At 45.4% G+C, this 24666-nt stretch overlaps 2 protein-coding genes across 9 annotated transcripts in view; both read right to left on the bottom strand.

Annotated features, from left to right (window-relative positions):
- The window catches only part of DYNLRB1 (dynein light chain roadblock-type 1), a 24370-nt gene extending 8598 nt beyond the window's left edge, over nt 1-15772 (bottom strand). For 2 of the 5 annotated variants that reach the window (XM_008067627.1, XM_021717389.1), the window contains exons 1-2: nt 15694-15756; nt 6827-6902 (exon numbers count right to left, since the gene is read on the bottom strand). In XM_008067627.1, the coding sequence (XP_008065818.1) occupies nt 6827-6902; nt 15694-15696 (79 nt within the window). In that variant the 5' untranslated portion in view covers nt 15697-15756. Of the gene's footprint in view, nt 1-6826; nt 6903-11451; nt 11518-15693 lie in introns of those variants that run through there. The other 3 variants (XM_021717390.1, XM_021717391.1, XM_008067628.1) reach the window with 3 other exon arrangements.
- A 5308-nt stretch (nt 15773-21080) lies between these two features.
- Nucleotides 21081-24666, bottom strand: part of ITCH (itchy E3 ubiquitin protein ligase) — a 148752-nt gene continuing 145166 nt past the window's right edge. For all 4 annotated transcript variants that reach the window (XM_008067625.2, XM_008067626.2, XM_021717385.1 and 1 more), the window contains one exon: nt 21081-23682. In XM_008067625.2, the coding sequence (XP_008065816.1) occupies nt 23583-23682 (100 nt within the window). In that variant the 3' untranslated portion in view covers nt 21081-23582. The remainder of the gene's footprint in view (nt 23683-24666) is intronic.

Here is a 24666-nt window from a genome sequence, read left to right as displayed (position 1 = left end):
CTGCACTCCAGTCTGGGCGACAGAGTGAGACTCCAACTCGGAAAAAAAAAAAAGAGTAGCTGGGAGGGACGGTTTATAGCTGGGTGGGACTCAGATCTGCGGGGCTGTGCACCCAGGTCCTCCTGCCACCCCAGCTCCTTCAAGTGACAACAAAAAATAACTAAAATGTGACATATTTTTATCAGGCGCCAACTCTGTGCCAATATTGTTCTGGGTGTCGGAGGAGATATAGGAGCAGACACAGGCAATAACTCCTTGCCTTCATGGGACTTACACATTTGAGCCTCGCGTCCAGTGTGGGTAGCAACAGAGGATGGCGGGGGATCTGGAGAAGCATAAATGGAATGGAATGTTCCTTCAGTTCGTGGTAAACTGCTTAAACTTTTACTATGAAATTCCACTTGAATTTGGCCAAGACAGAGAGGTCAAGACAGTGGCAAGTGTCATGGGTTCAGGGGCAGGGGCAATCACTCTGGGCTGAGATGGTCAGGAAGGGTGTCCTAACGAGAAGCAATTTAGCTGAATTGTAGGGGCAGGAAACCTTCCATGAAATAACAGGGATCCCTAGTACAATAATCCCAAAATAATCATCCTTTTTTTTTGAGTTGGAGTCTCACTCTGTCGCCCAGACTGGAGTGCAGCGGTCACACCCAGCCACTGCAGCCTCGACCTGCTGGGCTCCGGCGATCCTTCCGCCTCAGCCTTCTGAGTAGCCAGAATTACAGGCATGCGCTACCACACCTGGCTGATTTTTTGATTTATTGTAGAAGTGAGGTCTCGCCAAGTTGCCCAGGCGGGTCTCAAACCTGCGGGCTCAGGCAATCCACTCACCTCAGCCTCCCAAAGCACGGGATTACAGGCTAAGCCACTGAGCCCAGCTAAAAATAATCATCCTTAATGAAAGCTTCCAGAGGGCTTAAAGGCCCCGTGGAGTGGGAAGAGTGGCTAACCCAGAGCCTGGGTCCTGGCCACCCCTATTCACAGCTGGCTGTCTTTGGCAGGTCACCTCACCACTCTCAGCTTTGGGTTTCTTGTCTGAAAAATGGCCAAATACTCTGGTTTTGCAGGGCCACTGTGTGAAATGTAAATGAGACTGATGTGGGAGCTCTGTAATGGGACAGAAATTAAAGATAAACACATACATGGCTGGGCTCGGTGGCTCAGCCTGTAATCCCAGCACTTTGGGAGGCTGAGGCAAGTGGATTGCCTGAGTCCGCAGATACAGGACCAGCCCAGGCAACCTGTCGAGACCACATCTCTACAATAAACCCAAAAACTAGCCAGGCGTGGTAACGCACGCCACATGTAGTTCTGGCTATTTGGAAGGTTGAGGCGGAAGGATCGCCGGAGCCCAGTGGGTCGATGCTGGGGCGGCAGTGAGTGTGCCACTGCACTCCAGCCTGGGCGATGGAGTGAGACTCCAACAAAAAAAAAAAACACAAAAAAAACACGCATACAATAATTGACACATTTATATAGTATTTATTATATAAGGCACTATTCTAAAAGCTTCTTTTAGAGGAAGGTAATATTATAAGCCACATTTTACAGATGAGAAAACTGGACAGCCTAAGTGACTTGCATCCAAGACCACACAGATGATAAGTAGAGCCAGGATTCAAACCCAGGCAGTCATATTTTGCATTCCATTTCTTAGCTACTATGCAATACTGCCACAGTAGTATATAACTAAGTACTCATTAATATCTAAAAGATAAGCGGTTGAGGTTAGAAAAAACTTGACTTTAGGGGTAGTTTTGTTTTGTTTTTTTTAGAGGCAGGGTCTGGCTGTTGCCCAGGCTGGAGTGCAGTGGCATGATCAGAGTTCACTGTAACCTCGAATTCCTGGGCTCAAGGGATCCTCTTGTCTTGGCTTCCTGAATAGTTAGGACTCCACACTATGTCACCTTACCCAGCTAATTTTTAAATTTTTTTGTAGAGACAGAGTCTCGATATACTGCCCAGGTTGGTCTTGAACTCCTGGATGCAAGCCATTCTTCCACCTTGGCCTCCTGAAGTGCTGGGATTACAGGCATGAGCCAACACACCTGGCCTAGGGGCAGTTTTAAGGCAAGAATGAAGGCTTATCTTTTTTGTGTACTGATGGAAGCCTAGAGGTTGCAGCTGGGGCAGTCAGCCCCAGGGATTGCTCCCTCCCCAGTTGGGGTCAAAATGTCCAGTCCCCAAATGCTTCTCTCTGAGTGACATACAAATGAATGGTCTTTCAGATCTTGGAGCCAGAAGCACCCAAAAGAGATGAACTGGACCACCAACGTACTTGGGGAAGCTGAGGTCTGAAAGAGAGGAAAGCACTGGCCCAGGTCACCCAGCTGATTAGTGGCAGATCTGAGCAGGGGACCTGCTCTTGCCCCCACAGGGTCATGAGGGCTCCAAAATCCTTTAAATGAAATGACCACGTGGTCTAATCAGAGTCTGACAGAGAATGCTCCATCTAGCTCTGGGCTTTCCAGGGCTCTACTGACTTGGAAAACAACATTCTAACCCAGGACATGCCACCTCCACTTTGCTGCCTTTGATGACTTTCATTCTGCTTGATTTAAATAGGCACTGCTGAGAATTCTGCCTCTCCAAAACAATGTCTAAGATGATAACACATACACACAAAGGCTCCTAAGTCTTGAACAAATCAGAGCTGAATGAATGTACTGGGCTAGAGAGCTGGGCAGCAACTATGGAGTGACCCTGAGCATGGCCTGACTTCTTGGAATATTCACATGTGTGTCTGTAAAGGTGGCAACAATAACATCTGCCCTGCAGGGCAATCAGGGAACACATAATCGGACTATGCACAGCAGAGTGCCAGCCATGTGACAGATACATAGTTAATGCCCTATCACCTCCATTCAGAGGGCTACTCTTAATCCTGGCCTGGGGGAATAGACCATCTGCTAAGCATGCATACTTCCATCTGGGGCATGTCACTTACCCTCTGTACACCTCAATTTCCTTGTTAGTAAAATAGGTTGCTGAGAAGATTAATTAACATCAAGAGTCTAGATTCCTAAAAGAAGCATTTGAGGGGGTTTTAAGGGGTGGGTGATATTTGAATCGGAGAGAGAGGAATTAGTAAGCAAGGGTAAGAGCAAGAGCTAAGGCAAGAAGATGAAATAAATCTGAGAGAAAAATGTGAAGACTATGGCCTGTGGAGGCCACCAAAGAGAGAGACGGAGAAAGACTGGTTTCCTGGAGAAGACTGGCCCCCAAGAGGTGTACAACATGGCCTCCACCCATATCCTCCTCACGCTGACAAGACTCTCACATCTGCCACAGATGTGTTATCAGCTTTGAGACATCCCTAGTAGCTACTATTCTAGTCTGTCACTCATTCCTTGCCCCGGGTGCTGGGGGCACACAGACTCAACACTGGCCAAAAGCATGGGACTCCGGTTCTACCACTTCCTCCCTGTATAATCTGGAGAGGTTACACAACCTCTTTCTAAGTCTCAGTTTCCTCAATTTTAAAATTGAGATATTAATAGTTCCATCACATACTGTTGTTTTAAGGATTTAAATAAATTAATCTATATGACACATTTATAAGTGCCTTAAAAAGGGTATTATTATTTTCAATCATGTTAGCTATTATTATAGGCATTATTTTCAATTATTAATCTAATGATTATGACATCCTACATGCTTGCAAAAATTTCAGCTTTTTTCCTTTGGGATTATTTCCTTCTAATGCATTCTTTAAAGTAGAATTACCAAATCAAACTACCAATGACAACATTGACTGATTTGTTCACTTAACAAATATTTCAGTCGGGCTTGGTGGCTCAGCCTGTAATCCCAGCACTTTGGGAGGCTGAGGCGAGTGGACTGCCTGAGCCCGTGAGTTTGAGACCAGCCCGGGGCAACTTGGTGAGACCTCAACTCTACAATAAAATAAAAAATAGCCGGGTGTGGTTGCACGCGTCTGTAATTCCAGCTACTCGGAAGGCTGAGGCGGAAGGATCCCTGGAGCTCAGAAGGTCGATGCTGGGGTAGCCATGAGTGTGTGTCCACTGCACCCCAGCCTGGGCAAAGGACTGAATCTCCAACTAAAAAAAAAAAAATGTGCTGACCTGAATCCAGTGCCTATGCTAGACTGACACTGGGAATAGAAGCGAGTCAGACATGGCCCTTGCCTTGCTTTCACTGGTCAAGCTGCTGCTATAAGCAGCCATGTCTTGGGGTACCTGACTCTTCCACTAGTTTATGTTATTTATGTAAATCTAGTAGGGTAGTTTTAAAATCGGCCAAACCCTTTCCCCAAATTACAGCTAATGCAGCACCACAGCTAACAGATCTGAGTGGGGCTGCTCTGACTGAAATGGAGGACAGGGACCCTGGCCTCCACCTGCTGCTCCTAGAGGTAGCACAGAAACCTAGGCTTAAGCCCTACAAACACAATCCTGGGCAGTCTCTCCAAGGGAATGCCTTTAGAAAGATAGAGACCTGTGTGAGTCTTAGGTCTTTGGCTCTCACTGCAACCTCTCTGATTAGACTCTATCTCCTAAAGCAGAGTTTTCTTTTTTAAATATTATTTATTTATTGAGTCAAGGTCTTACTCTCGCCCAGACTGGTGTGCAGTGGCATGATCACAGCTCACCGCAGCCTCAACCTTCTGGGTTCAGATGCTCCTTCTGCCTCAGCCTAGCCTCCCCAAAGTGTTGTGACTCTATAAAAATATATATATATTTTGTAGAAACATCTCACTGTGATGCCCAGGCTGGTCTCTAACTCCTAGGCTCAAGCAATCCTCCCACCTCAGTCTCCCAAAGTGTTGTGATTATAGGCATGAGCCACTGCACCCAGTCTCTAAACTAGTCTGATCATAAGACTCTCCTGGGGTGCTTGGAAACACAAAGATTCCCCAGGTCTCGCCTTAGTCCTTAGTCCTAATAAATCATACTTTTTTTTTTGAGTTGGAGTTTCACTCTGTCGCCCAGACTGGAGTGCAGTGGCCACTCCTGGCCACCGCAGCCTCGCCTGCTGGGCTCCGACGATCCTTCCGCCTCAGCCTTCCAAGTAGCTGGAACTATAGGCACGCGCTACCATGCCCAGCTAATTTTTGATTTATTGTAGAGATGAGGTCTCACCAAGTTGCCCAGACGGGTCTCGAACAAGCGGGCTCAGGCTATCCACTCACCTCAGTCTCCTAAGGCGCGGGATTACAGGCTGAGCCACAGAGCCCGGCTATAAATCATACTTTTTAGTGTACTAAAAATACTGTGGCTTAGAGTCATGAAGCATATGAACTCCTCCAATCCAACACGGAGAAGCTAATCAGGTAAACAGGTTTGTATAAAGAAATGTCTCACAGCTCAAAACTAATAGTGACAACACTAAATGCTATACACTGTTCATTCTCAGTTAATCTTTTCAATTTATAAGGTAGATATAATTATTATCTAAATTTATAGGTTTAAGTGACTTGGCCAAGGTCACAAAGCCAGACAGGAGAAGAGGCAGGATTCAAATTCACAAATGCTGGATTCCAGAGTCCCTGTCCTTACTGTTGCTTGGAGTGTCAGGGCCCGGGGCCATAGACCAGCAGTCCCTCTTTGAGTCTTCACAGCACAATGTGGGAGAAACAAACAAGTATACTCAGACAGACCTGGATTTAAATCTTGGCTCTGTGGTGGCAAGCAAATCAATTAAATTTCTAGACTCCATTCTCTCTACTGCAAAATGGAGACAACAGAGCTGCTTTCAGGAATAAATGAAAGAGTATGTTTGTCAAGCACCCGTCAGAGATACAGCACAGAGCAGGTGTGTGACAAATGTTAGTTCCCTTCTTCACTATGTCTAGTGCAGTCTGGGAAATTGGCGTCTATACCCTTCCAGCTGTTCCAGTAACCTTTCAGAAGAGGGGAGAAAGCTGTAGGCACAAAGAAGTCAACTACAGACTTGTCTAGCAAAAAGGAGAATCAATACAAATTGGTAGATAATACCTATTTAATAGGTTCATTAAAAAGTAGAAACAAGCGGGGTACAGTGGCTCATGCCTGTAATCCTAGCACTTTGGGAGGCAGAGGTGAGAGGATTGCCTGAGTCCATGGGTTTGAGACCAACCCGGGCAACTTGGTGGAGACCTCCTCTCTACAATAAATAAAATTAGCCAGGCGCGGTGGCTTGTGCTTATAGGTCCAGCTACTTGGAAGGCTGAGGCAGAAGGATCATCGGAGCCCAGCAGGCTGAGGCTACAGTGGCCATAAGGGCCTGGGGGACACAGTGAGACTCCTACTAAAAAAAAAAAAAAAAAAAAGTAGAAACAACATGAATGAGTTGTGCTGGCCAGGCTTGGTGGCTCAATCTATAACCCCAGCACTTTGGGAGGTAGAGGTGAGTGGATTGCCTGAGCCCATGGTTCGAGACCAGCCTAGGCAACTTGATGAGACCGCGTCTCTACAATAAAATAAAAAATTAGCCGGGTGGGGTAGCACGTGCCTGTAGTTCCGGCTACTTGGAAGGCTGAGGCGGAAGGATCGCCAGAGCCCAGCAGGTCGACGCTGGGGTGGCAGTAAGTGTGCTACTACATTCCTGTCTGGGCAATAGAATGAGATTCCAATTCAAAACAAACAAACAAACAAACTGATCATAACCAGTTACAGATTTTCTGCTTCCCTTTTCACTCCCTCTGCTTCACTTAAGTAGCCTTTAAAAAAGAAACAACATCCAACAAAACTGGAGGTGCTTTGGAGAAAAAAAGATTAAAATTAGATCGAGAACATGAAAGGGCTTAGTAAACAGCAAGTGTTATGCTATTTGGGCTGTTTCTGGAGCTGCTTGGGTACAGGCCATGGCAGGATGAAGGGTGTACCTTCTGTGTTCACCACGATAATTCCCTGCACTCCTTTCTGGCTCTGCAGTCGCTTCAGTGTCTCCTCCACCTCTGCCTGCCAGAAAACAAGACCAAGGTTAGGATGGGCTAGTAGGCTGGATTAACTTTCTCATATCCTAGCCAGATGAAGTACACATTTGTCTTCCAAGAGCAAATAAGTAAGACTCAGGCACGTGGCTCCTCCTCAAAGTTCCCTGGGCTGGTTTGGAGTGTCCCTAGGTCATGCCAGCACCTACTCATACCCCTAGTATGGGTCAGGGCTGCTCTTGCCTTCTGCTCAACAGGTACTATTATCCCCCCCTCAACTATTTGGGAACAGAATATAAATTCCATTCCTGGGACTATAAACACCCCTATGACTCACGTATTTGGTATATCTGGGGGACAGGACTTCTACGATTTGGATAAAACTCAGAGTAGTATCTAACAGGAAGAAGACACTTTGTCATTCGTGGCCCAAACAGCACAGCTGAAAACATTCCAAGCCGGGCTCGGTGGCTCAGCTTGTAATCCCGTGCTTTGGGAGGCTGAGGTGAGTGGAATGCCTGGGTCCGTGGGTTCGAGACCCGCCCGGGCAACTTGGTGAGACCTCATCTCTACAATAAATCTAAAATTATCCAGGCGTGGTAGTGTGCGCCTGTAGTTCCAGCTACTTGGAAGGCTGAGGCGGAAGGATCACTGGAGCCAGCCGGTCGAGGCTGCGGTGGCTGGGAGCGGGCAGCTGCACTCCAGTCTGGGCGAGAGTGAGACTCCAACTCAAAAAAAGAAAAGAAAAGAAAAAAAAACATTCCAAAAGAAGCAAAGGGATCGTCAGGAGGATAGATTAAGTGACTTAGTAAGCCACGTGCCTGAGTGAGATAGTATGACACATGGCACACAGCCCCAAGAAGTATGCCTTGGGATGGGGCTCATTAATCCTGATTATCCAGAAACTACTCAGGGTGGGGTACTCTGGTACATGGAATTTGTAAACAGAGGGGACAGTAGATGTTTGGGCCCTCAACCTGCCATTCAAGGCCTTCTACGTTATCACTCCCACCTACTTTACCTTTCCTTCACTCTCCATCTATATGCTCACAGCCCTGTCTTCAAATCTTATTAACCTGCAAGGTCTCTGCTGAAATCCAACAAATTCTTCTGGACCATTTAAGACAACACCCCCTGGACTGAAGCCTTTTAGTGATCCCTCAACTCAGTGGAGTTTGCCTCCCTTGGACTCCCAAGGCTTTTGCTGTGATTCTCTGGGACATGTATTAGGTACTATGCCTCCTGACTTAGGGCTCTACCATGGTCTACAGAATAGAAGCATGATAAACAGCTGCTTAACTGAGCTAGGCCTCACTCTTCCTGTGGACTGGGACTGGCCTTGCAGTGTGCCTGGTCTCAGGAGGCCCCTTCCAGAGTGGCCTAGAATCTGGTCAGCTGATCCTCAAAGGTTGAGTGTTGTTAGAAACAGAGGTTCCATTCACCAAAAGAACAAAAAAGGGTTCCCTACTCCCAGGAATTAATGAGATGGGGGAGGAGGGAGAATCCTAAACACTGGGTGGAGACAGCACAATTGAATTACTGTTTCTCTGGAAGGCGCAAGGCTGATGATTCAGTCACTGCCACCCACTCTCCTGTGATGTAGAATACTCTCAAGTGCTGCAGGGAAGGACAAACAGGTTCTTCCTATAAAATGGCAAATAGACCGATGCCTCTAAAATCTGGAGCCGGGTAAAATCACAGTACTCTGTAGATGAGAGACAACACCATGGGTCATGTACATATGCATGTATGAGACCTTAAGTCGTTCAACAGACCTTTGCCGCACTCCTGCTGTGTGCCAGGGGTGCCAGAGGCTGTCCTGGAGGGGAAGGGGGAAGTATAATAGGGGTCAATACTGTACAGTGTTTAGTCTGACCCGGTAACCAGGAAAAGAACACATCAAGATGTCTACTGCAGGGCCATCTGCAATAGTAAAAAGTAGAAAGAACTAAAAATGCTCAACAATTAGGGAAAAGGCCAACTCAATGCAATGTCCACTCACAGAAATATAACACACATATTTACAATGGCGATTAGACTATGTTGTACCACCACAAAATGTTTGTGCTATCATGTTAAGTGAAAACAGGAAAATGCAAAAATAGAGTGCTTTGGTGACTGCCAACCACGTGAAAACAACTGGGCTGGAGATTATGGAAAAAATTAAAAACCACATTAAAGACAGGGAAGTATAGGGATTTTATTTTCTTTTCCAAAATAGCCCTTTTTATTCTACTGTATCATACGATTTGAGTTGGGGTCTCACTCTGTCACCCAGGCTGGAGTGCAGTGGCACAATCATGGTTCACTGCAGCATTGACCTCCCTGGGTCAGGTGATCCTTCTGCCTTGGCCTCCTCAGTAGCTGGGACTACAGGCATGTGTGACAATCTCTGGCTAATTTTTAAATTTTTTGTATAGACAAGGTCTTGCTACGTTGTCCTAGTTGGTCTTGAACTCCTATGCTCAAGCAATCCTCTTGTCTTGGCCTCTCAAAGTGCTGGGATTACCGGCATGAGCCACCACATCCAGCCGTTGTCTCCACTTAACATTTTGTCTGGGCAAGCCAAAAGCAAAGATGTCAGAGTACAGGTCTAAAATGTTCCCCAAATAATAGACAGTAAAGCTGAAATGAGACTGCTATTCTTTCAATAACTACACGGGCACCTTCTATGTGCCAGACATTGTTTTAGACCCAGGGATGCTGTAGTGAACAAAATGTAACAAAAACCCCACGTCACGAAGCTGACATTTGAGGGCCAGACAGCAAACAGCAAAAAAGAAGTAAAACACAGATGTCAGCTTCCCTGGGGATGACGGAAATAAGTGTGCTGGGGATGATATGGAGAGAGTGTTCTGGGCAGCACAAAGGCTAAGCACAAAAGCCCTGAGGCGGGAATGCATTTGTGGTGTTCAAGGAAAAGCAAAGGGGCCAATGGCTGCCAATCGTGAGCAAGGGGAAGCGTGGATGCCAGCAGCAAGGACAAGATGACAGTGGAGAAACGCACTCCAGGCAGTAGGGTAACAGAGACAGTGCTGCTGGGTTCTCTAGTTCCCAGGGGTGTGTTCCCAACAGATGGAAACCCAAGCAGCAGTAAAACTTTGGGACTATGTCGGCTCTGCACAGGAGGAATAACCATCTGGAACAAATGATTCAAGAGGGAACTGTGACTATGTGACCGCTGAGCATAAAACTTATCTTCTGTCAAATAAGAATGATCAAATAGGATAAATATTTACATAAAATACAACAGACAAGGGAGTAATTCCCAAAACATCACTTAAAATGGCTAAGAAAAACAGCAAGTTTCTAACGGTAGTGGGCAAAAAGGATACTAGTAGAAAAATACACCTGGGAGAAATTACAGACACATCAAAAATATGTCTAAAATAAACATTCCCTGTAAATAAAAGCATGAAAAGCTATAGCAATGCTGAGGTTTCATTTTAAATGCTGGTGTTGTTAAGCCAAAGCTGGTACAGGGCAACACAACCTTTTGGACAAGCCAAAGGACAATATATTGCAAGGACCATAAATGTACTGGTCCCTTTACCTCAGAAATTCTTTTTCTGAGAATGTGTCCTCAGAAAACAATCTAATAAATTGAAAAACAAAACAAACCACACACACACAGAAGCATCCTAACAGCATTATCTCTACTAAGAACCAGAAACAAATCAAGTGTACACAAGTGGAATGGTTTGGCAAATCATGATACAGCTATTTCACTCACTATCATGCAGTCACTAAACAGTTCATCATAAGATGATGTAGCAACAAACTTAAATGTTTTTGAACATTAAAACAAACCAAAAAGAGGCCAGGTGTGGTGGCTCACACCTATAATCCCAGTACTTTGGGAAGCGGAGGAGAGAGGATTGCCTGAGGTCAGGAGTTCGAGACCAGCCCAGACAAGTTGGGAGACCTCATCTCTACAATAAACCAAAAAATTAGCTGTATGTGGTGGTACGCACCTGTACTTCCCACTACTTGGAAGGCTGAGGCAGAAGAATCACCTGAGTCCAGCAGGTCTAGAGTGTGGTGGCCATGAGCATGCCACTGCATTCCAGTCTGGGTAATAGAGACTCCAACTTAAAAAAAAAACCCAAAACCAAAAACAAAAACAAAAAACTCCAGCATGTATATCTTGAAAAACACACATAAGCCAGGCTCGGTGGCTCTGCCTGTAATCCTGCGCTCTGGGAGACTGAGGTGAGTGGACTGCCTGAGCCCGCGGGTTCAAGACCCACCCGGGCAACTTGGTGAGACCTCATCTCTACAATAAATCAAAAACTTAACCGGGCGTGGTAGCGCACGCCTGTAGTTCCAGCTACTTGGAAGGCCGAGGCAGAAGGATCACCGGAGCCCAGCAGGTCGAGGCTGCGGTGGCCGGGAGTGGCCACTGCACTCCCGTCTGGGCGACAGAGTGAGACTCCAACTCAAAAAAAAAAGAAAAGAAAAGAAAAACACACATATATGTGAACAAAGAATATACAAAGATGAAAATAGTGTGGTAGAGTAAAAGTGGATGAGGAGAATTATGGATTTTTTTTTTAGTCAGGGCCTCACTCTGTCACCCAGACTGGAGTGCAGTGGCACAATCACAGCTCACTGCAGCCCTGAACTCCTGGGCTCAGGTCATCCTTTCAACTCAGTCTCCTGAGTACCTGAGAATACAGATATGAGCCACCACATCCAGCTAATTTTTTTTACTTTTTTTAGAGATAAGGTCTTGCTATGTGGCCTAGGTTGGTCTTGAACTCTTGGGCTCAAGCAACCCTCTTGCCTTAGCCTCCCAAAATGCTGGGAGTGCAGGCGTGACCCACCATGTCACATGGATGATTTTTACGTCATTGTTCTAAATGTCAGTTTCCGCCAAAATGTAAAATATGCATGCCAGAAGCACCATTTCTAGGAATCTATCCTATATAACCACTAGCATGAGTACAAAGAAAGACAAGAACAGTTACTATGGCACCATCTGGAGTAAAAAAAAAACTGTAGACCACCTAAATGTACATATGGGACTAGGATACTACACAGTCCTTAAAAAAATCAAATAAGCCGGGCTCGGCGGCTCAGCCTGTAATCCCGCACCTTTGGGAGGCTGAGGTGAGTGGACTGCCTGAGCCCACGGGTTCGACACCCGCCTGGGCAGCGAGACCTCATCTCTACAATAAATCCAAAAATCAGCCGGGCGTGGTAGTGCACGCCTGTAATTCTGGCTACTCGGAAGGTTGAGGCGGAAGGATCGCCGGAGCCCAGCAGGTCGAGGCTGCGGTGGCCGGGAGCGGCCACTGCACTCCAGTCTGGGCGACAGAGTGAGACTCCAACTCAAAAAAACAAAACAAAACAAAAACAAAAAAACCCAAAAATCATCTAAAAATCGATTACTCTTAAATGTAAGACTCGAAACTATAAAATTACCAGCCTAAAGCATAGTAGAAATGCTTCAGGACACTGGTCTTGGCAAAAGTTTTGTGGCTAACATCTCAAAAGCACAGCTGGGCACAGTGGCTCAGGTCTATAATCCCAGCAATTAGGGAGGCCAAGATGGGAGGATTCCTTGAGCCCAGGAGTTTGAGACCAGCCTGGCAAACATAGTGAAACTTCACCTCTACAAAAATTATAAAAAGACTGACTCAAAAACAAAACAAAACAAACCCCCCAAATATAGGCAAATGGGATTCTATTAAACTAAAAAGCTTCTGTACAACAGAGGAAACAATCAAAAAGTGAAGAAGACAACCTGTAATGAGAGAAAATATTTACAAACTATTCATCTGACAAGGGACTAATATTCAGAATATACAGGAACTCAAACAGCAAAAACAAACAATCTCATTAAAATGTGGGCAAAGGATCTGAATAGACATTTCTCAAAAGAAGACATACAAATGGCCAACAGGTACATGAAAAAAATGCTCACTGGGCGTGGTAGCTCACGCCTGTAATGCCAGCATTTTGGGAGGCAGAGGCGAGAGGACTGCCCGAGCTCACAGGTTTGAGACCAGCCTGGGCAACTTGGTGAGACTTCGACTCCACAATAAATAAAAAAACTAGCTGGGTGTGGTGGCACACGCCTGTAGTTCCAGTTACCTGGAAGGCTGAGGCAGAAGGATTGCCTGAGCCCAGCAGCTCGAGGCTGAGGTGGCTGTAAGTGTGCCACTGCACTCCAGTGTGGGTAACAGAGTGAGACTCTGACTCAAAACAAAAAACAAACAACTTAACATCAGTAGTCTGGGAGATGCAAATTAAAGCCACAATGAGCTATAACTTCATCCGAGTTACAATAGCTACTATAAAAAAGACAAAAAAACAACAAATGTGTAGAAGAGGGAACTCTTATTCACTGTTGGTAGGAATGCAAATTAGTACAGCCATTACAGAAAACAGTATGGAAGTTTGTTGAAAAACTAAAAATATCCAGGTGCAGTGGCAGTGCCTGTAGTCTCAGTTACTTGGCAGGCTGAGGCAGGAGAATTGCTTGAGCCCAGAAATTCATGTCCAGATAGGACAATATAGTGAGACCCTGGCTCTTAAAAACAAAAAACAGGCCAGGCTTGGTGACTCACACTATAATCCCAGCACTTTGGGAGACAGAGGGTAGTGGATTGCATGAGGCCACGAGTTCGAGACCAACCCGGGTAACTTGGCAAGACCTTGTCTCTAAAATAAATTTTAAAAATTAGCTGGGGTGGCCGTGAGTGTGCCACTGTACTCCAGTCTGGGCGATGGAGTGAGACTCCAACTCAGAAACAAAACAATCATATAACCCAGCAATTCCACTACTGAATTTTTAACCAAAGGAAAGGAAATCAGTAAACCAAAGGGATCCCTGCACCCGTTTATTGCACTATTCACAACTGCCAAGACATGGAATTAACCTACATATGTCCATCAATGGAGATACACAATCCTGTCATTTGCAGCAACATGGACAAAACTGGAGGTCATTATACTAAGTGAAATAAGCCAGGCACAGAAAGACAAATATGGCATGTTTTCACTCATATGCAGAAGCTAAAAAAGTTCATTTATTGGAAGTAGAGAATAGAATTAGGGTTCCCAGAAGGCCAGGAAAGGGAGGGTGAAGAGAGGTTGGTTAATGGGTACAGAAATACAGTGAAAGAAAAAGGAATACATTCTGGTATATGATAGAACAGTGGGGTGACTAGAATTAACAATAACTTATTGTATATTTCAAAACAGCTTGCCAGGTGTGGTAGCGCATGCCTGTAATCCCAGCTACTTTGGAGGCTGAGCCAGAGGATGGCTTGAGCCCGGAGCTCAAGGTTACAGGGCAACATAGCAAAATCTCATCTAAAATTGCTGGAAAAGAAGACCTGTCAAATTATGGGAGCGCAAGAAAAAAAGCAACAACAAAAAAAGGAAGCTTTGAAATGTTTTCAACACAACGAAATAGGAGTCCGCGGTGATGGATGTCCCTAAATACCCTGATTTTATCATTACATATCATATGCATGATGAAGCTAACACACGAACCCGGTAGATAGCAACCATTACGTATCAAGTAAAATTTTTTTTTTTTTGAGTCGGAGTCTCACTCTGTCACCCAGAATGAAGTGCTGTGGCACACTCATTGCCACTGCAGGCTCGACCTGCTGGGCTCAGGTGATGCTTCCGCCTCAGCCTTCCAAGTAGCTGGAACTACAGGCGTGCGCTACCATGACCGGCTAATTTTTTTTATTTATTGTAGAGACGAGGTCTGGCAAAGTTGCCCAGGCTGGTCTTGAACCCGTGGGCTCAGGCAATCCTCTTGCGTCCACCTTCCAAAGGCTAGGATAACAGGGGCTTGCCACCATGCCCAGCTAATTTTTTATTGTAGAGACAAGGTCTCGCCAAGTTGCCCAGACGGGTCTTGAACCCCTGGGCTCCGGCAATCCTCTTGCCTCCACCTCCCAAAGTGCTGCAATTACAGGCGTGAGCCACCACGCCTGGCTAAAAGTTAACTTTTTACAGTTTAAAAAGTGATGCTAAAGATGAAGTTGTACGTATGAGGCAAGAGTACAAGCTTGCAGCGATACATCCTGGCACGTAAAGCGGCAGAGCCCACAAGACTCATGCCATGGGGGGGGGTGAGCCAGACACCGCAGACCGGAAACGGAGGACCAGAGGGGCGCGCCACATTCTTGTAAGCGTTAGATTTCTAAGTACGATCTTCGAAAAGGCCGTACGTGCACGTAACTTAACATTTAAAAGATCTGTTAGCCTGTTACGCGAGCCGTGAAGTGGAAAACGCAAAACCTGTGCAGGCAGGGCGGGCGCCCACGCCCAGCCAGTGCGGCCCGGTGAGCGCCTGACTCCCGCAGGTCGGTCCGCACCCACCGAGGCGGTACTCGGGCTTCCAGGGCTCGAATCCACCTCACCATTTCCTGGGGCAAGGCACTTAGTCCGTCGGGGTCACAATGACAAGGAGGAGGAAGGACAAGATCCAGAAAGCACCTAGCAGAGTCTGCTACGGACTGGGCTTCCAGGAAACGCTGTCGAGGTCCAAGTAAGGCACCAAGGCCACGGATGCCAGGCTGTAGGGCCGTGCCGTGCCCCTCGGCCTCCTACTCGCCGAGGCCCAGCTCCCGCTTCCGGCCAAGGCAGCGGGATCCGGTGGCCCGGCCTCCTGCGGGTTCCGGGGCCCGCGTCGCCGGGTTCCGCCCTCCGGTCGGCTCGGGCCTGGTCCTGGCCACACCCAGCCCCACGGGTTCCCAGGCCAGAGCTCGGAGAATCCCCCATTCCCAGGGGATGGACGGCTGGAGCGAGGTGGAGAAGGCCGCTAGCCACTAGCCCCGGGAACAACTCACCATGTCGCCGGGATCAGGTCGCTCCGCGTTGCCGACGCCCAGCCCAGTCCCGAGCCTTTCTGCGCCTGCGTGGTTTTCTGTCAAACGGACAGCTGCGGTAGCCTGTCAGGAGCCGGCGTGAGGGGAACGGGGCGGGGCAGCAGAACTCCGCTCCGGGACTCGTGGGACGTTTGCTCTCTGCGGTCGGAACGCGAAAAACAAAGCAGAGCTCTAACTCCAGTTGTACCGAGACGCCAATTATCTTAGTCGAGATCTGAGCGGGCTCTGGAGACCCCGGGTAGGGATGATAGGAGATGTGAGGGCGAGATTAAGAGAGGCCCAGAACCAAAATGCGCTGAAGACACAGGAAGGTCCGAGGTTGGGGCAGGATCAGGGACCCCTGGAGTCTCCGGTGCAATCCCGGGGGAAGAGTCAGGCGCGCTTCGAGATGGGTGGTGCGCGGCAGGCCCAGGAGCCGACGCTGTAGGAGTCCAAGCTCAGCCTCAACCCTGCTTTATCTTGGAGAAGCCACGTCACAACTTTGTATCTTACTTTGTCACCTTTAAAAGGGAGGAAGTTTCTTCCTAGAGCCCTGTGCTGTCTGGTTTCCCGCTCTTTAACCTTATTCCCACAGGCAGCAAAAATATCTGGGACCTCTAGCGGGAAATAACTCAGCCTGTAATCCCGCGCCTTTGGGAGGCTGAGGTGAGCGGATTGCCCGAGCTCGCGGGTTCGAGACCGGCCTGGGCAACTTGGCGAGACCTCATCTCTACAATAAATCAAAAATCAGCCGGGCGCCTGTACATAAATCAAAAATACAGCGCGCGCCTGTAGTTCCGGCTACTGGGAAGGCTGAGGCGGAAGGATCGCCGGAGCCCAGCAGGTCGAGGCTGCGGTGGCCGGGAGTGGCCACTGCCCTCACTCTGGGCGACAGAGTGAGACTCCAACTCAAAAAAAAAAAAAAAATGCTCCCCTCATGCTGCCATTTAGTGAATACTGTGCCACGTGACTCTGCTGACCACGTACCTGCACTGCCTCCAGTAGCCTCAACGTGGTGGGTATGGGTATCCCCGATACTTTACAAGTGCTGTTTCTTCGAGGCACTGGAGCGTGCTGAATTCAACGGCGATGGTCTAAATTTTTATTCGACGGCAGCCTCTCTTTAGTGGGGAAGAATTCATGTTCTTTCCAGGGGTGTCTTCACAGCGAAGTTAAGAGGATCGGGGTAGTGACTTTACAGCGAAAAAACTTAGCAGTCACCACTTTAACCAGATCAAGGTTAACTGGTAACAGGACACTGATTTTATGTGCCCCTTGATATGATGCGCTAAGGACCCATCACCTCTGTGGGGTATTTTTCATAAAAAACCCCAGCCTTAACCCAATTTGAGTGATACTCTGCAAGCACTTGACCAGTACTCCAAAAACCTCAAGGTCATTAAAGACAAGGAATAAATGAGGAACTGCCACAGATTGGAGATTAAAGAGAAAGAAAAGCGATATTAGTGGATAAACTGGTGAAATCTGAATAAGGGCTGTAGTTTGTTATTTTACCAATGTTATTTTACCAATTTATTAGTTTTGATGAACGTACCACAATTATGTGGTATGTTAACATTAGGGAAAGCTGGATGAAAAGTACAAGTACTCTATCATTTTTGCAACAGCTCCATAATGTAAACATATTTCAAAGTAATCTTTCAAAAAAAAAAAAAGGATTGGATACAAAGGAATGGTTATCAAATGCTGGAAACATCAGAAAAGCATTTAGCAAGGGGAAGAAATGCTGCAGTGACTGGACCCCAAAATATCCTAGAATATAAGCACAGGAGGCATCATTACCACCATCCTGTACATGGAGAACTAGATTGAGAAGAGTGAAAGAATTTAAAAAGAGCAAAACCAGGCTGGGTGCAGTGGCTCATGCCTGTAATCCCAGCACTTTGGGAGGCCGGGGCCATCGGGTCCCTTGAGCCCAGGAGTTACAGCGAGCTGCCATATCTACAAAAACCAAAACAAAACACCAAAACCCGGAAGCAAAAAGAATGGCTAATGGGGTTCATGTGACTGGGGCCAAAATGAGTGAAGGAGCCAGAATAGGGCCACGAATGTCCTTGAGTGGCAGGCTTACAAGTTTTGGAGTTTACTCTGTGGTAATGAAGGAACCACTCTAAGATTTTACGCAGGGGAGGCATGAAACCGGTCTTCCACAGATCATTCTGAGACAGGATAGATGAACTGGAGGGAGGAATGGAAGCACTGACGGAAGACAGGAGGCTGCTATGGTCAACTAGGTTAGGAATGAAGGGTGTGGGATGTGGCACGGAGTCAGCTCTGAGGAAAGGCATTAAGAAAAGATTTAGTGACATATTTGATAGGATTTGAAAGTCTATTAGATGGAATGGCTAAACTGGTTACTGAAGACTCACAGCGTTGTAGCTTTTGAGTAGCAGTACAGCAAATGGTGCAAGCATTGTAGTCAGAGTCCTAGATTCCAATTTGTATTCTTCCTATTGGCTGTGGATGTTATTCAATCACTTTGAGCCTCTATTTTCTTATCTGTAAAATGGAGATAATCATTCCCAAGTGGCCAGGAAGAATAAATGACAGTGCATATAGCATATCTATCAGTGCCTGGCACACAGTGATAAATGTTGACAATTGTTTTGGTACTAAGTGAATATGGGTGTGGTACTGGCTGCTGTGATAGGTAAGATGAATAGAAAAACAGGTATGAATTAGAAGTGAGAAAAAACACTATGGCTGCAAATTCTCAAGGTCCTTCCCTTTAAGGAAATTCTTGCCTATAGCCGCTCTTTGCTGAACCTGTTTATAAGGGACTGACATTGTCCTTCTGGGGTCTATGCTGAAGGCCCTTTCCTTGCCAACCAGGAAGATTCCCATGGCTTTTCCCCTAAATGTCCTCACAAAGGAGTCCTCAAACAGATGGGAATTGACAACTTTAATGGACTGGGAGCAACAGCAGTTCTTCAGAAGTCCAGAGAACAACAGTCAATCAGCCACAGCTGAGTTCCACTTTGGTGCTTTGTAGGGTTTGGATGAGAGAGCCCATGGTCAGGAAGAACATTTATTCCCCATGGAAGGTTTCCTCATGCTAAGGGAGGAATATCTTCCGCCTTGGCCACCCTAAGTTTTCTATCTGCCTCTATGGGGCAGATTAAATAGGATAGGGTCTACCACTTGGGACTTGGGAGGGACCTACAGTTTCTGTCCTCTAGTCACTGTTAGATTAACATGTTAAAAAATTCCACTTCCCTTAGCATCTCTCTGTTGGCTCCATTTTATTATTTTTACTTATTTATCTTTGAGTCAGGGTCTCCCTCTATCTCCCAGGCTGGAGTGCAGTGGCACGAACATGGCAATCACAGGTCCATGGCAGCTTTAACCTCCTGGGCTCAGGCAATCCTTTCACCTCAGCATCCCAAGTAGCTGGGACCAAAGGTGCATGCCATGCTTGGCTAACTTATTTTTTTTAGAGACGAGGTTGTGCTATGTTGTCCAGGCTGGTCTCAGCAATCTACCCATCTTAGCCTCCCAAAGTGCTGGGATTACAGGCGTGAGTCACCACACCTAGCTCACTGGTTCCATTTTATTTTTTTATTTTTCCACTCCCTCCCTCCCCTTCCCAACCCAATGGCTCCATTTTAAATGAGAACATAATTATCTGGGTTTTCAAATAATAAAAAGGTCTTCTGAAGTTGGTTAGCAGGCCAGCTTGTCGAGAACAGTTGTGGTAGCTACCTAGCTGACGGTTCTCTACTTAGCACTCACGGCTGGGATCCTTTCAGTTATCTCAGGAAAACAGTTCAGATGGAGGCCTTCATGTTTGTCAAGAGTCCCTGCATTAGCCGGGCGTGATAGCGTGCGCCTGTAGTTCCAGCTACTTGGAAGGCTGAGGCAGAAGGACTGCCAGAGTCCATCCAGCAGGTCGAGGCTGCCGGGAGAGTGCCACTGCACTCCAGTCTGGGCGACAGTGAGACTCCGTCTCAAAAAAAAAAAAAAAAAAAGCCGGGCTCGGTGGCTCAGCCTGGCTCAGCCTATAATCCTGCACCTTGGGAGGCTGAGGTGAGATGGATTGCCTGAACCCGGGGGCTCGAGACCTGCCTGGGCAACTTGGCGAGACCTCATCTCTACAATAAATCAAAAAATTAGCTGGGCGTGGTAGCGCACGCCTGTAGTTCCAGCTACTTGGAAGGCTGAGGCGGAAGGATCGCCAGAGCCCAGCAGGTCGAGGTTGCAGTGGCCGGGAGCAGCCACTGCACTCCAGTCTGGGCGACAGAATGAGACGCCACTCAAAAAAAAAAAAAGGCGGGGGGAGCCTGCAGATGTCTTCATCTTCAGCATGGGCACCAAATCCAATCTCACCTGAGTAGATCCTTCTAGTTTTTTTCTACTCACACCCCAGTGCATACTAGCTGTAACTTGCCATTTACAAAAGCAAAGAGGCAGTCACATCGAAGCTTCTTGGCCTTGAAGGGGGGTGAGGGGAAGACCACCTTATTCAAGACTAACAGTAACTTGTACAAATGAAGGACCAAAAAGTTTTAATTATGAACACAATCTTACATCTTTTAAGGAAATGCAAGTGAGACAACCTCTGAAGGAACTTTTTAAAAGCACTTGACTCTGCTATTTGTACAGTTACCTGAGTATAAGAATTATGGTCCAAGGAAACAAAAGTATTCCAATATAGTAATATACAATCCAGTGCTGCCATTCCCTGTTTTTAGTTAGTGAAACCATATATACAATTTTGTAAATAATCCTAACAGAAAAACAAAAAAAGAAGGGGGCTGGAGATACCAACAATACTAATATTAAATATAAATAGTTAACTCTAAAGGAGTTTTTAGAAGGATGGAGTTAATCCAAAAGAAAGGGGGATATAAAAATAGAGAAAAGGTTTAATTCCATGAGTTACCTCTGATAATGTTTCAGATTAACCAGGTAAGTAAAAAGGGACAGAGGGGCTTGACCTAGTTCATTTAGGATGAGACCTTTGTGGGTAGCTGAGTCATTATACTGGTATGTCAATCTCTTGATGAAAAATCAGTACCTAAATCTTTTTCTTTTTTTTTGTTAAGTAAGGGTCTCACTGTGTTGCCCGAGCTGGACTTGAACTTCTGGACTCAAGCAATCCTCATATCACAACCTCCCAAGTACAGTACCTGAATTTTAAATAGAGTTATTGTAAGGCTTATGAAAAGAGATTCTTCTGCACTCTGACATAAGATAAAAGAGCAGAAATTCATTATTATGAACTGCTTGATCAATTTTAAAACATTTTTATTTGATGAAATAAGTGAGGTCCTTCCCTTCTGACCAGGCTGTAGACTGCTGCCATTCTCAACCCCTCCCTCCCAAAAGAGTAGAAGAATAGGCAATTGCTCATTTTACTTCGTTTTTATTTCAACATAACATGCAGTAAAAAAACAAACAAAAAAAGAACCAGGATTTATTAGCATTTACAATGCTCACAAAGAAAAAGGATTCTAAAAAGCAATTTAGTTCAGATTTTAAAAATTCAAATTAAATACTTACAATAAGTCTATTTCCAAATGTTCAGTCTGGACCAAAATTTAAGATAGCATTTGGTAGATATTTATGTCTGCTGTCTAGTTGCAGTATTTTAACATAACCTCTGATTCTTGGGATATCCAGCCCCCATTTTCCTAACACAGCAGGGAAGACATATACATGTGGCCACTTAAATTAAAGGAAGAATGGAATAGGGAGATCCCTGGCTGCAAAAATATATACAAGCATTTACCTTTTCCAGAACTAAACGTTTCTTCCATAAAAATATTAAACAGCCAAGCCCTATAGAACTAGGGCCAGGGCTACTTCAAATATAACTATTCTGTATTTTAAAAATATAGGGCAGAAAGCCTTTTGGGTGATATTTATACATTTTCACACAAGATTTCTAGGTCCCTAAATCAATCAGGAAGCATTATGTAGAACCAAAAAAGTCTATTTTCTTACATTATCTCTTAATTTAATCTCATAAATCTCTAGTAAATGTTGTCGGTAACTGCATTTCAGTATGAGAATTCACCTTAGCAGGAAGTCTTTATAGAAGGCTTAATCTTCGCCATGTATTACCAGAGTTCAGACTTACATAACGAATGGGTAGTTGGCAGACATTCGCTCTGTAAGACAAAGCAATATCGTCTTTTTCCCCTACCAATAAAAAGGCAGAGTCCCTATTTTGGAAACAACTAGGGCTACTGGAGACCACAATACATTTCCTGGGGTATATTAAAAAACAAAAAAACAAAAACAAAGATAGGGCTGGGGAGAGCCTAGTCTCTTTACACTGACAATTTCTTGATGAGGAAACCCTTTCACTCACATAAGCCTCTGCTTTATGACGGCAGTGTCTTAGAGTACAGATACACAGGTTAAAAAATGTTTTATTGTTCCAAGACACAGACAGGAAGAGCAGTTAGAGAATAAAACAAAACAAAACACCATTTCCCTCCTATATGGAACAAGAGCCTGTTACTCTGTTTATTCTTGTCTTAATGCTACTTGCTCATGCTGTACTACTGAAACATGGCAAAGTCCCTGTTACGAGTTAGGAGGCTGTCCTCAGGGTTCAGTTATCATAGGGACTCAGCTGGCTTAGGCTTTACCCACTGCCCATAAAGTCAAATCTATGACAGTAAGCATCTTGACAGTCTAAGCTAGGTCAAGTTAAAAGAACTACAGAGAAGTTCAAAGTGCATTAATTGGTTACTGACAGAACAGTCTAAAATTAAATAGTCATGACAAAAAAGGAAAACCTGCTAAAATTTTTTAGGGGTGAGAAGAACATTGCAGATGAGGGATATAAATCCAACTGAGAATAATGTAAAGGCCAGAAATGACTATTCCACTATACATCAGAGAAATGAGAAATTTGAAGACTTTTAATTCACACAGAGAATACATTTCTGTGGTTTCTAGGTTTTATCTTCCCTTTTTAGTCAGTACTACAGGTCTCCCTCCCAAATGAAAATGTAATTTCAGAAGCTGTTTCACTGACCTATTTGAACTAGAAAGCACACTGGTTACAACCTGAACTCCTCAGCAGTAATTAAATGCAACTGAAGTTGCTGGATTATGATAAAATCACAAAGCTTCAAATAATGTATAGGAGCATTTTTTAAAAAACAGTGGAGGAACCACAGTGTTAATAATGTTTGTAAAGTTTAGTATTTGCCAGGCAATTAAAACAATCAAACTTCAAAATGAAGAGAGGTATGAAGTCATGTACAGGCTGGGATCAACTATTCCCTGAATTCCAATTGACAAAACTACTCTGTAGGGAAGTGCAAGAGTCTTGTATTACTTCCAGGAGTGATGCATCGATTCATGCTCCAGAAAGGAAAAACAACAGTCAAGCCAGGCTGAAATGTGAGGGAGAGCACAAGCTGGAAGTTTGCACACAATCCCAGAAACTGGACTAAGCTTGCACTTTTAACAAATACCTCTTACTAAGAGGCTTAATAGGAAGATCTTGTATATTGCAGTTACCAAGAGACATCCCTGCATATCTGCAGAATCGCTTAAAGAAAAAAATCCTACTCCCAAGTGAGACTTTTGACACATATACAAAATTGTTGTTAAGGAAACAATCTAGTGGAATAAGACAAGGCAGATTTCATTGCTGTGTTAAATCTCATGTTAAATAAAGTTTTGACTATTCATTTGCAGGTCTGATTTCTTGAAACATTAAGTAGAAATCCAGAATCACTGGGAGATAAATCTCAATGATTACTTATACTCAAAAAACTCTCCAAACAGTCACAGTTCAATTTTACAACATGTGCAGCAGACAGAGAAGGAAAAGGACGAATACTGAAAATAAGTTCTTGTCCTTTTGTGATGCAAGTTCTCAGAAGTTACTCCTGTCCAAACCCTTCTGTTTCTTCAATGGCAAACAACAGCTTTTCCTTCAGTTGCTCGTAGCTCTTGTATGGTGGCAGGTCCAGGCGGTTAAAACTAAAAGTGAGAATTGTTAATTTGAGAAACAGAGATATAAAAAGAATCAAATGGGCAGTGTACTACAGCAACACTGTTTTGCTTCTTGAGTTGGACTCTCATTCTGTCAACCACGCTGGAGTGCAGTGGCATGCTCACGGCCACCATAGCCTTGACCTGCTAGGTTGAGGGGATCCTTCCACTTAGCCTTCCAAGTAGCTGGAACTACAGGCGTGCACCACCACTCCTGGCTAATTACTTGATTTATTGTAGAGATGAGGTCTTGCCATGTTGCCCAGGCTGGTCTTGAACCCGTGGACTCAGGCAATCCTCTTGCCTCCGCCTCCCACTGTGCCTGGCACAATACTGGCTTTAAAGTCAGGCAAAACTAGGTCCAGATATTGGCTCTAGGTGGTTGAGTGTTTTTACCTTTTCAAGTTTCAGTTTTTTCTGTGGCAAAATGTGAATACCCTTCTCTCAGGGTAAAGAAGAAACAAGCACACAGCACAGTGCCTAGGACTTAGAAGGTACTCAGTAAAATGACACTCCTCCCATGCTCCCCATCCACCCTAATCTAGATCAGTGGACAGCAAACTTTTCTGTACAGGGCCAGATAGTAAATATTTTAGATGTGGCAGGCCAAAAGGTTTCATATCAAAAGTTTTATTTTTATTTATTTATTTACTTAGAGTTGGAGTCTCACTCTGTCGCCCAGGCTGGAGTGTAGTGGCTCGCTGCTCAGGGCCACCATAGCCTCAACTTGCTGGACTCAGATCCTTCTGCCTCAGCCTTCCAAGTAGCTGGACCTACAGGCACGCACTACCAGACATGACTAATTTTTCTTGATTTTTTTGTAGAGATAAGGTCTCACCAAGTTGCCCATGCTGGTCTCGAATTCCTGGGCTCAGCCAATCATCTCACCTTAGCCTCCTAAAGTGCTAGGATTATAGGCATGAGCCACCACACCCGGCCCATATCAAAAGTTTTAAGCCGGGCTCGGTGGCT

This window comes from Carlito syrichta, unplaced genomic scaffold (assembly GCF_000164805.1).
Source record: "Carlito syrichta isolate Samal-C Ts95f unplaced genomic scaffold, Tarsius_syrichta-2.0.1 Scaffold309724, whole genome shotgun sequence".
Lineage (NCBI taxonomy): Eukaryota > Metazoa > Chordata > Mammalia > Primates > Tarsiidae > Carlito > Carlito syrichta.
This window is presented reverse-complemented; position numbering and strand designations above follow the sequence as displayed.